The 14,655-nt window shown below is 37.7% G+C and overlaps 1 protein-coding gene across 1 annotated transcript in view; it reads left to right on the top strand.

Moving 5' to 3' along the window:
- Positions 1–14,655, top strand: part of LOC107719281 (structural maintenance of chromosomes protein 6-like) — a 35,488-nt gene that overhangs the window by 1,718 nt on the left and 19,115 nt on the right. The window contains exons 2-11 of the mRNA XM_016526674.1: positions 1,126–1,260; positions 1,402–1,519; positions 4,991–5,096; positions 5,183–5,319; positions 11,586–11,647; positions 11,743–11,823; positions 11,904–12,005; positions 12,186–12,305; positions 12,711–12,809; positions 14,162–14,308. Coding sequence (XP_016382160.1) covers positions 1,129–1,260; positions 1,402–1,519; positions 4,991–5,096; positions 5,183–5,319; positions 11,586–11,647; positions 11,743–11,823; positions 11,904–12,005; positions 12,186–12,305; positions 12,711–12,809; positions 14,162–14,308 — 1,104 coding nt within the window. The 5' untranslated portion in view covers positions 1,126–1,128. The remainder of the gene's footprint in view (positions 1–1,125; positions 1,261–1,401; positions 1,520–4,990; positions 5,097–5,182; positions 5,320–11,585; positions 11,648–11,742; positions 11,824–11,903; positions 12,006–12,185; positions 12,306–12,710; positions 12,810–14,161; positions 14,309–14,655) is intronic.

Below are 14,655 nucleotides of genomic sequence, written 5' to 3'. Positions count from 1 at the left end.
ACTGCAAGCTTTGAATGCTTATATCTTCTAAATGCGAATTTTGTCACTGTTTTGGAGCATACTGCCTTATAGATAACCTTAAGACTAACATATTGATACTAACACCCAAAAAACTTTAATTTTGATTTCATGGGGACTTTAAAGGATTTGCCACTGATGATTCAAATGCGAGTTTTGAGACACAAAAGAATGTTCTTTTTAGCAGCATCATATGACCCCTTTAATGCTCACAACACCCTATTTTGGGCAAAAATAGGAAAGATAATACTTCTCTCTAAAGAAACCAGATTCCCTGAATTATCGTCATTAATATCGTTATCGTAATAAATACCAGAAATATTGTGATATATTTTTAAGCCCATATCGCCCATCCCTAAGTCATAATTACCCTTTTTTCTTCTGTGGCTGAAACAGCAAGTGAGAAAAAATTTGGAGATATACATTTGGAATTGCAAGTAAAAAAAAAAAAAGTCAGAATTATGAGTTTATACCTCACAATTCTCTTTTTTTCCTCAGAATTGCAAGAAACAAAGTCTGAATTGTGAGATAAAAAGTTGCAATTACCTTTTTTATTTTTTTTTCTTGAAGGAAATTGGTTTATTTATTTATTATAGCTCTTACTGTAAACAGTTTGTCTGTGCATATGTTTATTGTTTATTTATTTATTTTTAATCAAAGTGTCATAACTGGACCTTTCTCTGGTGACACATGCAGGAATTCTCCAATCATTTAGTCTGCTTAAACCCGTCCACATGAACTGTCATTCATCTGCTTCCATATTTGGGTGCAGTGCCCACGTTTCAAAATCCAATCAGCAGCCAATGCATCAAGCTTAGTCTCTGCCCTGCATTTGTACTTTTCTGATCATTCGTTACACTCAGATCTAATACAGAAGAAAAGATGTTTCGACTTTAAGTGGTTAGATTCATCTCATAAGATTTGGTGTTAATTGTTTTTAAGCTAAAACTAGAGACTTTATTTGCAACAAGACAAAGAAAACATACAAATGTACAAATTCCCACTTGTTAGGAGTCCCACTCCTATTAAGTGACGTGGCAGTGTAATGACAATAAAGGATATAAATGACTGTGTTTATTGTGAAAGATAAATGTTTGATGTTTGTAGAAGATGTCAACGAGGAAGAGCAGTAATTCAGGGCAGACGCCTGATAAGAGAAGCCGGTTATCTCAGCCCGAGCCCTCTGAAGAGGATGAAACGGGCTACTTCAGTTCAGGAGATGTTATGAGCACATCACAGAGTGTAAGACTTGCGCAGCACAGTACAACTGTCTCGACTGCTCATTTTTGCTGTAAAATACCTTATGTGTAATACCTTATGTACATACTGCATAGACTTTTGCTTGTGATGTCCCCATACACATCTATGTATGTGTGTTTTCAGGTCACAGGTGAAGTGGGCAGCATAGAGAGTATCTCTCTAAGGAACTTCATGTGTCACTCGATGCTTGGTCCCTTTGAATTTGGTCCAAACGTCAACTTTGTCGTAGGAAACAATGGAAGTAAGTCCTTCTCCATATTTAATTTTTAGTTGCATGAAAATAGATTTTTCTGTGCGGTATAAAATTCATGGCAATGTTTTACCTGAATTGTGAAGTTTTAGTAACTGTTTTAGATTCGAAATCCAGACTACTTGTTTGAATCAGTCTGACGATTTCTTCATTGAATGAACTCATTGAACCAATTTGATGTTGAAAATAAAGTATCATACATGTTATTCACTCTTTTTTTTCTAGCCTTTCATTTTGCCTTGACATTTTTCTCACCTGTGGATTTAAACAGAATATGTCACTAACACATATATGAACTACCCATATAAGCGGTAAAATAGGTACACCACAGTCTGGACCACTAGGGGGCCACAGAACCCTGATTGGGGAACATTGCAGCTATAAAATTGCGAGCTGTGGCTCACAGAAATATATCTTGCATCAAATTATAAGAGGTCACTAAGGCCACATCCACACGAAGCCAGAGCTTTCCCTATCCAATCTTTTTTTTCCTTGTCTCAAGAAATATCTGCGTCCACACGAAACCGACTCAAAACGATGTAGTATACATGCCAGACCAGTATGTGGCGCTGTATTTCTGCCACAGAGATACACTAAAAGCAGAGAAAAAGACTTGGAGCATGTGCATAAACCTTGCACGCTGTATACAAAGTCAACACATCAAGAAGAAAATTAACATGGAACAATACATTTATTAATCTGTGCTAATGTTAGTTATTAAAAAGACAGTCGTTCAGTGTTTGTTCATGTTGTTGTTGCTGTTACGTGACGTAGCAGTGTCTGACTAGGGCCGAGACGTGGGGTGATGACATCATTTCACAAAATATACGGATTGGCTGTACACACGAAAACGCAAGGCTGTCGTTTTCAGATTTATCCACTCTGGGACCCGATTTTAAAAAATAGCAGTTTCAGGCCCTGTCCACACGAACGCAGGTATTTTCAAAACTGCAGCTTTTTCTATGCGGTTTGGCCATTCGTCCACACGCAAACGCAGCACCAGGTCACTGAAACCGAACATTTTTGAAAACTCCTGCCAGGGTGAAGATTTTCAAAAACTCTGGTTGCAGTGTTATCATGTAGACCGCAAAACTGGAGATTTTGGCTTGTGACGTCAGCGCCTGCGCTGTTATCTCCGCCTACTGGAAACTTTTTCAGGCTTCTGATTGGCCAACATGGCTTTACGGTTGAGATTATATCGCCACCTGTTGGCTTGGCATGCTCTTGACAGTGCTTCATAGCATGCTTTTGCAATTTCATGTGGACAGAGATTTTTTTTAAAACGGAAGAAGGAAAAACTCAAAAAAATTTTTTTATAAAAATACCTATGTATGTGTGGACATGGCCTCACACTCCCAAAACGCCGGATCCATCTGGACGAAATGCCGATACAATACAACATTTTTTACGTATACAACTAAACGTGTCTCCGTGTGGACGGGGCCTAAGTTTGAACCTTGATCAACAGACAGCGGTTTGAAATAAACTAATTAAAGGAACAGTTCACCCAAACATTTGTTTTAAGGACTTCTTTTGTAAGTACCCAATAAAATCTTTTTATCACAAGTACAAAGAATCTTTTGTATGTATAAAATATTCTTTTTTTATTTTGAAAGTGAAATTTTATAAAATATTTGTACTTATGTTATATTTATTATATTATATTGATGTATAATTTGTATCTACCATGTAATAGCCAGTGAAGTTGCAATGTCAATATATTTAAATACACCAACCAACTAACCACCCAAAAATGAAAATTTGCTGAAAATGTACTCAAGCTCAGGCCGTCCAAGAAGTTTTTTCCTCATTGGAACAGATTTGGAGAAATTTAGCATTACCAGGGCTGTAGACTCATTCTTCCCACTGGTCGCTCTTTTGCGAGTAACTTTCTCAGTTGGTCGCATTTTTTATTAATTTTTTTTTTTTTTTTGCATGGGATTAATCAATGCATGCTAATGAACTTTTATCATAGTTTATAGTTATATGGTAACAAAAGTGTTCAACATTCAACCCGTTCTTTTTCATCAGTATTATTTGTGATTTAAATTTAGTGAAGGGGAATTCCTCTTTTGCTGTGTTGTAAGTCGGACTTTGGACACTTTCACTTTCGAATTCACAATCATGGTGTCACGCTTTACAAAAAAAAAAGATAATTGTCTGTTTTGCTTATATCTATACACCTTTCACTTTTTAAGACTAAAACAAAAGATTGATTCATTGTTATTCTTAATTAAAAAGCACAACAACAATAAAACAGTAGGCTATAATGACAAACTAGCTTACATAACGTTTATTAACAAAAACGAATAAGCTGAGGCATGGCATACACCTCATGCTATATTATATACCGACTAATAAATTACAGAATGTTTAGCAAACACTGAGGAATCAAATAGCCTAAATAAAAAAACAAAAAAATTAAAGAAAGCCTCCATAGCGTAAAGTGAGGTAAACAGCAAAGATAACAAGCTTTTTAAAAAGAAAAGTAAAACTAAACTGGCTGTCGGTGACAGGACTTGCATGTTTTTTCCCCCCACAAGAATACCAACATGTTCACCTTCTCTGGTTTAAGAAGCGATCTTTTACATAACTTTAGTGTGAAAACCAAATCCTCCACCATCATTTCCTCAATATTCGCATCATTTTTGCCACGTAATGCGCGCACCTTCGCGCTTGTTCTGACACCGCAAGTATAAACCAGGCTCACCCTCTGAAGCGCTCGCACTGAAAGTGCCTCTCTTCGTGTGATCTGTGAAATCTGACTCTTGCTACAATGTGCCGCAGCTCTGCAGCACGCTGTATGGAGCAGCGCAAACCATGCACTCGCACAAATGCGACCATGTAAAATTTTTACTCGAACATTCTCAAAGAATTGTCACAAATGGTCGCAGTCTAGAGCCCTGATTACATCACTTGCTTACCCATGGATCCTCTGCAGTGAATGGGTGCCATCAGAATGAGAGTCCAAACAGCTGACATCACAATAATCCACAACACAGCTAAAGACGTTCAATTATTGTTTTTTTTTTGTTTTTTTTGCATATTTGTAATGAAATCCATAATTAAGGATTCACTGCAGTGGATTCATTGGTCAGCAAAAGATGTAATGCTAAATTTCTCGAAATCTGTTGAATATAAAGAGACAAACTCATCTACATCTTAGATAGCCTGAGTAAATTTTCTGCAAATTTTGTTTATTTATTTATTTAGGTGAACTGTTCCTTCAATATTTTAAATGTCTGGTAAGTGGGGCGGGATTTAATGGAGTACTGTAGTTATCCATAATTTGGAAGATAGATTACATAATCATGTATTTTTAAATAGGCATATCATTAACTACAATAAGAAGAAAACATATCTAGGGACACAGTTTTGTGACAGTTGTTATTGCTTGTTATCAATGCTGATGAAGTTTTTATGGTTTTATTTATAGTTGTTTCATGTATATTTGTGTGTTAGGTGGAAAAAGTGCCGTGCTGACAGCTCTGATTGTAGCCCTGGGCGGTAAAGCTCACACCACGAACAGAGACTCCTCACTCAAAGGATTTGTGAAGGAAGGAGAGAGGTACGACACACCTATCCGGATTTCACTGCATGTAGTCACAGTCTATTTATAGTCTCTCACACTGTTTTTGTTTCTGGAATGTTTAGTTCTGCAGATGTGTCCATCACTCTGAGGAACAGGGGTCGTGATGCGTATAAGCCAGAAGTGTTTGGCCAGTCCATCATCGTAGATGTTTGTATCTCCAGCGAGGGAATGCGGACATATAAACTAAGAAGTAAAACAGGTATATTTACAAATACAGAACCATTTCACCTTTGGGTACTCAATTACTTTGGGTAGTTTAAATTAGGACTGTGAGTTAAAGACAAAGTAACTCCCAAAAAAAATTTGTCATGATTTATTTACCCTCTTGATGATCCAAACTAGGGCTGCCCTTGACTAAGAATTTTTCTGGTCGACTAGTAGTCATTCATTTTAAGCATTAGTCGACTGATCGCACGGTTATTAATAAACCATTTAAATCATTATAATGAGCCTATAATTGCCTACATAGCCTAATAAGCACTCAAGCACACGCAGAAAGCTTGCCACAGCACACCGGCAGAAGTAATTATTATGAATGTGTCAGGGAAAAACAGTAATGAGGCTGCATTAACATTTTAATAATTCACTGATAAACAAGTGTTTTCTTTGTTTCCGGTTTAAGAGATGAAGTCGGCGACACTGACTCTTCATCTCCGCAGTAGTGATGCACCTGTATGCATGTTTCATACGGATTACATAATCAGAGAATATTTGTTTTCCATTTGAATTATTTCATTTGAAAGTAGACATTTCGCTCTCTATAGATATATTTTTAATGTCTTTAAGGCAAAGATATACACGGAGTTTCGCGCTCAAGTTCACAGAGACCGAGACGGCAGAAAGCGCATCCTGTTTGCTTTCATTATTTTACAGAAGTGCAATGTTTTGTTGTTATTGTGAGTGCACACAAATAAACGTAGAGTCTTTACAGATTTGAAAGATGTATTACTCTTATCTGTATGACCAAAACTTACGGAGTATTTTAAGATCAAATGAGCGCACCGGCGCCTCCGTCTGTCCTGCAGTGAGCTACTGTTCAGCTTCCACACTCCGCACAGACACTGAATAGCGCACATTTCTCTAGGTTAACATTAGATTGAGCGGCCATGTAAAGTTGCCAATATTAACATATTACAGATGATAAGCTGTATTTGAGGTCGATGAATGATAGGCGAGCGTTTGGATGTCCTGCCCGATGTACTGTATTACCATAGACTAGCCGTTAACGATCTGTCTGTCACGGACTGCGTGACTGTGCCAATGTGGATTTTTTTTTCTGCGACTAATAACATTTTTTTCGACCAAGCCTCTTCTTGTCGATTAACGATTTGTTGACTATTAGGGGCAGCCCTAATCCAAACGCATAAGTTCCTTGTTCATGTTGAAAACATAAAAAATATTTTTAATGAAATCTGAGAGGTTTCTGTCCTACCTTTGAAAGTGCATTCACCCAAAACTTTGACACTTCAAAGAGTTCATAAAGACATTGTAAAAATAATCCATATGATTCGTTATATTAAAAAAAATGTTCTGGCTTTCCCAAGCTTTATAATGGCAGTGAATGGGGGGTCGAGATTTTGAAGCCCAAAAAAGGGCATCCATCCATCATAAAAAGGGGGTTAATAAAGGCCTCCTGAAGCGAATCGATGCGTTTGTGTAAGAAAAATATCCATATTTAAAGGGGTCATCGGATGCCCATTTTCCACAAGTTGATATGATTCTTTAGGGTTTTAATGAAAAGTCTATAGCATACTTTGGTTAAAATTTCGCAATGGTAGTGTAAAACAACATCCTTTTTACCTTATCAAAAACAGCTCTGTTCACAGCGACCCGTTTCGGTGCATGTCCCTTTAAATGCTAATGAGCTCTGCTCACCCCGCCCTTCTCTTCCATGGGGTGACAAGCAGTTCTCTGAGAGACAGTGAACTTTAGTTGTATTCATCGTGGAACTTGCTAACAAACACATTATTAGGAAAGGCAGTTTGCAAAGATTCATAAAAAAAACCTTATGCTCACTTCTTCTGTAGGTGAAGCTGGATCACGAATGATTCGCTCATAGACGCATTTAGGCAGATTGGGGGGCGCATTCCCTTCAAAATCAAAAGTAATACTCTGCGTTAGTGTTGTAACGGTATGAGATTTTCACGGTATGATAATCGTCTCAAAAAAATTTCACGGTATCACATTATATATTAAACAATAATTCTTATCAGTAAGAATGACTCCTAAAAGAATTAGAAGATACAAATACATTTCAAATAAGAACAAAAGTTATTTGAGTGAACAAATCCTTTATTACAACAAACTTGAAACCATTTTAATGAAAGTATTGAAGTCTCCCTTCTGAATTTTTTTTTTTAATTAATTTCATTTTAAAAAACAATTTAAAAAAAAGCTATACACCGTATGTATATCTATATCACACTTTAACATTTTAATTAATGTTTTAAAATGTTATCAAATGAAAATTTTACAACTTTTATTTTTGGCAAAGTTCTGCACAACAGGTATACTAAGTGAAAACATGGAAAAACATGATATTCCTTAAAAAATCATGTTTAAATAAATTCTTTATTATAAAGAATATTATTATTGTTGTTATTATAACTTTGAAGTACATTGTACAATGCTAATATATTTGTCATAATTATTTCATAAGTTAATATTTCATAAATTTACATAAATGTTTCAAGTTAAATCGAACTTTTATTTTGACGGGTTGTAGCGGACCTTTGAGTTTCAGAGTGTATTTGACAATGGTTTTCTCAAATAAAACTAGGAAATGTTTATTTAAGTTTTCTCTCAGAACAGCTCTGGTGATGTTCATGTTTATGTAGACGCTGAAAACACCATTAGCGTCATGCATACAGACACATATCATATCGACTTTTGATTTATTCATCCATCAGATTGCGCGTTTTACGTGACATCGTCATTATACTGTAAATTCCATGTTCACGACTGCACCAGGATTCCCTCTGCATCACGAAAATCATACTGCCTTAATTTATAACTTGTTATAAATGCAACACACCTTTATCTGCATGCAGGGATGGTGTCCGCGAATATTAACGAACATGTTGGATGTATTGCCTGCTTTTGCAGCCACTTTGCGTTCACATTTTTTGCAAATTGGATCCGTCCTCAAGGACAACCCCACGTTGTTGTTGTTTTTTTATATCCTAAGTATTCCCAGACTGCAGATTTTAACCTTTTTTTTTTCGGTGGGGATGGAGATTAGATATAATCTGTCTCTGTCATTTTCTCCGCTGTACGTGCGTGTAAGCAGCCAAGTGAATGCAGAGTGAAGCAGCCAAGCAGAAATAAGTTGCATATGCACGGGTGAGATTTTTTTTTCATTCATTTTTTTTTTTTAAACGTAGATATGCAAATGTTTACGGTATGATAACCGTACACGTTCAAACCGTGATAAACTGTAAAACAGGTATATCGTTACAACCCTACTCTGCGTCTTCAGCGGCCGTCTTCAGATGTCGGGAGTAAATGATGACTGCTATGTTCATTATTACATCCAACAACAAAACACCTCAATTGCTTAGGAGACATTCTTGTCTACACCTGATCCGGAATCGAAACAATGGCAGACTGTTTACAGCTCACTCAGGGCGGGTCTAAGGTAAAACCCCAGTGTCAACCAACAATCGTGGGGGCGGCCTGGGTCTGTGTGACGTCACACAGCCAAAGATCTGTGAACAGCTTACTCTGACAAAGGGGTTATTATTTATGGGGATTTAAAAAAACAAAAAAAAACACTGGGTGGATTTTTATCATTATAGGGTGGTTGTGTACACACACTGCCAAGACACATTTCAGTTCAAACAACTTGTAAAAGTGAATTTTGCATCCGATGACCCCTTTAAAACTTTATAAACCGTAATCTCTAGCTTCGGCTAACTGGTGAACGCGCATTCACGAGAGAGTGGAGTTCCAGCGGATGATGTAGGCGTAGCGTAAACTCCATTGAGAAGTGACGAATGCGGAAGCGCAGAGGAGAGAGCAAAGCAAAACACCGGTCATGAATTAGAAGTACAAAACGAGGATTTGTCAAGAAAAAATGTTGGACTATTTCGATATAAGTCCAGAGGAGACTGGTTTTCCTTTGCTGTAAACAATACTTGATTCTCGCAAGACAAGCATATTTTTTTGTGTGCTAATTTTGTACAAATTTTAGAGCAATTCAATCTTCTTGACAAGGCAGTTTATATTTACATTTAATAGTGATTCATATAACAATTTCAGTTGAAATTGTTATTTTTCGTTTAGTTTAAAGGGGTCATATGATACTATTTTAAAGATCATTATTTTGTATATTTGGTGTAACAGAATATGTTGACATGCTTTAATGTTCAAAAAACACATTATTTTTCAAATACTGTACATTATTGTAGCTCCTCTATGCCCCGCCTCTCTCAAACACAATGGCCAGATTGGCCAGCTGACCCAGTGCGTTGTGATTGGCCGAACACCACAAGCACGCGTCGGAAATGTAACGCCCCTTACCATAATCGCAGCTTCAGCTTTCAAAGTAAATATCAAGACAGTTAATAATGTCGTTAGTTTTACCATCAGTTCAAGCCCGAAAGGGCAACAGAGTCGCGTGACAGACACAGTGATGATGCAGTACACAAGCCGCGGTTAAGACAGCTGACGTGCTATGATTTCTGACAGGCAGTTCACTCTCCTGTGATGTGACCCTGTTCCCCTCACACACACACACACACGACGCGTTACTCTGCGCTGCGCAAAACTCCGCATTTGAACAGTCAATAGCAAATACTTAAACTAATAACAAAACATACTTACAGTCGCTGATTCAGAAGCGCCAGATTGTCATAGCAAAGTCGGAATTTACTCTTTTTATTTTTTTATTTTAGAAATAGCCTTTGTGCACAGCCAGCCTTGTACTCTTCTAGGTTCAAAAAACTGTCGTCCATAAAATGCGTTGCACAAATTCGAACATCTGGGTTGTGCTGTTCTGTTGTAAATAAATCTTAACCAATGATTCCTAATTGCATCTACTTCCGGAAGGCCAAATAAAGTGCTTTTGCTTTCGCACTGAAATACAGCGTCTCCCTGACATGGCTGCATCAACACTACTGCTGTTCCTGAAACCACGCCTTCTTTCTTTGCGTGAACATTTGGGTGGCATTATGCTAATATTTCCACATAGTGACCTAGATATGTGGATATAAGATAGGCGTGGTTGACTCTAACTTTTATAAAGAATATCTCTTTGGATTTGAGACTTTAGTCTTTGCAACTTTACAGATCTTCGTTATGCACCAAGAGCTTGTAACACTCCAAAGAGAAAGGAAAACTTGAAATCGCATCATATGACCCCTTTAAACTGAACTTTTCAGCTCCATACTTTTTTAGCTTCTAAAAATATTACTTTGATGCATTCCAAAATAATATCTGTGCTCTCCTGACAGAAGGCAAATAAAGATTTGCTGAAGCGCTTGCAATTAAAGCCAGCATTTAATTCTTTCCTGATGTGTAATTGACAGCCAGTCAAGTCAGATGTGCTCATATGCACAGCATATGTGGCATCTGTGGTGCTCCGGTGCTTTTACTTAAAGGGGTCCTATTATGCTTTTTCACTTTTTCAACTTTAGTTAGTCTGTAATGTTGCTGTTTGAGCATAAAAAAGATCTGCAAAGTTACAAAGTTCAAAGTCCACTTCAAAAGGAGATATTTTATTTAACAGAAATCGCTTTTCAAAAACTATAACGAACGACTCGTTTGGACTACAACGCATATTTTCCGGGATTTGTGATATCACAAATACTGACGAATGGGACGAGACCTGGTTGAGCTGCACTAGAGAAGGCAACGAGTGTTATCACTATGTCGGAGACACGCTAGCTTTCCCAAGGCAGACAAACTTAAGAGTGGTTACAATCATCCGGGTTTAAATCGAGCTCAAATTGATTTGATTTTGACGCAATATTTACACTGAAGCTCGCAGGCGGCTATGGTAAGGGGCATGACATTTCCCGACCAGGCGCCGAGTGCTGCCAATCACAACACACACTGGCCCAGCTAACCAATCACAACACACACTGGCCCAGCTAACCAATCACAACACATTTCGTATTTCAGAAGGCGGGCCTTCATTTGATACAGGAACTATTCGAGCCGTTCATGCTAGACTGGGGAGAGAGGTATTGTAATAATGTAAAATATGTGAAATATAATGTGTTTTTCACTACAGAAAACACACTGTTGTTGGTACGAACCATGTTTATACTCTTTAGTGAACCTGTATTTGTTGTAGTCTGGGTTATATTTATTTTACCTTGCATAGTTTTGTTCATGGGGTTTGAGGATGAGGGCAAGTCACACAACCTGTCCATGGTGACATCTGCCTAATTTAGTTGGCTTCTACCACATGACAGATGAGTTAGATCAATAATCTGACAATTTGATTTGCCTGTCTCCCAGGTCGCTTAGTGTCATCAAAAAAGGAAGAACTGATCTCCATTTTGGATCACTTTAACATCCAGGTATGGCTAAAGATCCTCTCAATTCTCTAAATGTATGCTAACAAAAATATTTAAATGATCTGTTTTGATTTATCTGATTGTTTTTTCATCCTCAGGTGGACAATCCGGTCTCTATCCTAACTCAGGAAATTAGTAAAGACTTACTCCACTCCAAAGGAGAGGGCGACATATATAAAGTGAGACTTTGTGTGTGTTTGTGCATTTGTTTCTCTTATAACAAATACAACTTGAAATTTGCTTTGTTCTTTTTCTTTAGTTTTTCTTGAAGGCCACTCAGCTTGATCAGATGAAAGAAGATTTGACCTACATCATGAAGACCAAGACCATGACCCAGAATACAGTGGAGAAGCACAGGGAGGTGAGTGCTGAAATAATCACATTTACATAGTGGTTCATGTAACTGAACTGAAATTATGTATTGGATGGAGCATCTTTGGAAAAAGTATCTGATTGGATTGCTAGACTAGATGCTCTTTAAGATGGCAGTATAGTTTTCTTTCACTCTCTGGTTTCTGGCACACCATTTCTTCTCACACAGACTCTACAAGAGCTGAAGAGAAAGTACCATGCGAAAGAAGAGCGCTATAAAAGTCTGGCTTCACTTGATGAAATGCAGAAGAAGTTGGATGAGCTGAATAATCAGATGGCCTGGGCTCTGGTTAGGAATCACTGCCAGCATAACATGAACTGTGACTGCATGGCTCAAATCAAAATGAACACAACAATACTATCATTTCCTAATCAGATTTGATCACTTTCATATTATAATCGTATAATCTTTGTAATGGTATACTGTGGTTCTTATACTTTTAATGGCACATTTCTGTTGAGTTGCACGTAATGCACAGCCTGACCAGCCTGATTGACAAACGAATGGATTTTTTAATGATTCAGTCAGAATGGCTTAGAATTCATTTGTTTTAATCAGTGTAACAACTCATTCACTGATTGAACCTGAAACATTAATTATTTATGGTTCCCATCTCTAGAAGATCACATGCTTCAAATATCTCTCAACCGAAGATTGTGACCTAATACTGAAATGTATGTCCATATACATCAGGTGGCAGAGGTGGAGCAGGAGATCAAGCCAATGAGAGAACGAATCACAGCTGAAGAGAGGTCCACTGTCAGATATGACCAGAAGGTGGAAGAGTGGGAGGTGACTGAATATTATCTGGAGTTTCTGTGGTCCAGTTTCCTCTAGTGTTCATGAAACCACACATTTGACTACAGGATAGTTTGGGCCAGATTTCAGCTTTTCCTGCCTAAGTAGGCGTTTTTGGCTAGAATGAGACTGATGTTTAAATCAGTCAAAATCATTTTTTTCCCCCACAGCTTAGGGGCAGGTTTAGCAGAAATACATTATTCCACAGTAGGGCTGTAAAAAAAAAATAGAATTTCGAATATTCTTCGAATTTAAAATAAAAATCCACATTCTTAGGTGTGTGTCAGGCAGCCTTATCAGTGGCACACGGAACGCGATGACGATGTAAGTGTCGTTGCATTTTAATGTTTTTCATAGCTTATCCAGTTAAACCCACTAGATGCGGCGCTGCTACGTACACAAAAAGTTAGATAAAGTAACAGTGAGAAGGGAAGGCAAAAAAGTATGCAATGAGTGTTGCTGTTAGTCGGTGGTCCTGTTGCACAACACCTGGCAGCCATGTTTGCGCTTGCTGAGGTTTCTCCTCCTAGCAGATGTGGGAGTTTGTTCTTGATGTAGACTGGCATGAAAAAATTTCAAGTAATGGCACCACAGTCAAACTCTTAAAACTCTAAAAATTATTTTCAAATAACCTACTACAAAGTGCTTAAAACAAAAATTGAATAACTTTCAAAGATTTGATGCTGCTAACCAATCAATTTCTTTATCAGACATGCTCAAGAGTTGCTTAAAAACAGCCAATTGGATTGAAATGGCCAATTTTGCCTTGTTGTCATCTCATTTTTACAATAAGATTATTTGTCAACACATGACCAATTTATAATTGCAATGGCATGATTTTGGGTTTTCAGCTTTTTTACTGCATATTAACACTAGATGCACAATCAGGTTTGGCACACCAGGATTTCCTGCTAATTCTTACTGCGTTTTGATAACAATGAGAAATACTCAGAAATCCAAAGAAGAAAAACAGCTACAGTTATGCAGCTTATGTACATTAATGGGCTCACGGAGAGTGTGAAGATTATTAGGATTTTTTTTTTTTTTCCATAATGGCATAGATTAGACCATTTGCAACAGTAGGCCATTTGCTAGGACATTGCAAACAAAAATTTGCTCTTGGCCACAGTAGATCACGACTTTAGCACCATTGATATTCTAACTCTCATACTGCCATCTTTCAGCAACCCTCAAAGCTTTTTGCTGTTATTTACAGAGCTCTGTTGGGTTGTGCACAGCCAGCAGCCCTAGTTATTTTATTGAAGAAAATACTTTAAAAAAAATCGAATTATGTTTGATTCACAGTAATGTGCAGTGTGTCTATTTGGGGTTTTGCTTGTTTGTAGGGGAAAGTTCAGGAGGCCAACAGGATATTGGGACTGTTGCAGGATCAGCTGGAGGGTGTGACGCAGCGGATGCAGCAGCTGCAGCCACAGTGCGCTGAACTGAAGAGTCGAGCCCAGGCGTGCAACCGAGATCTCAAAGCCGCCGAGGTGCACAATCACAACACCATAAAGGCCGTTTCACACTGAGCGCGATGCAAAAAAGTGAGGCGAATTGCCGACGAACGGTGCTTTCACATCGAGCGCAAAACGATTGATCGCCTTCTGCTAATTCACACCTGCATGCTAGGGGGCGCCGACCAACAATGCATTTTTCCTCCGATATGTATCTCATATATGGATTTAACATCGTCCACTGCTCAATATACAGCATTAAATTAATATAGCTAAATAAAGTTTGATTTTACGCCAAAAGCACAAACTATCTATAATGCTTACAAGAATACATCTTAAAATATAAATAGAAGTACAATTAGCATCAAGCCACATTTGAAAAT

This window comes from Sinocyclocheilus rhinocerous, unplaced genomic scaffold (genome assembly GCF_001515625.1).
Source record: "Sinocyclocheilus rhinocerous isolate Xijiao unplaced genomic scaffold, SAMN03320098_v1.1 scaffold2138, whole genome shotgun sequence".
Lineage (NCBI taxonomy): Eukaryota > Metazoa > Chordata > Actinopteri > Cypriniformes > Cyprinidae > Sinocyclocheilus > Sinocyclocheilus rhinocerous.
The sequence above is the reverse complement of the archived record's forward strand: the minus strand, read 5'-3'. Positions and strand labels throughout refer to the sequence as shown.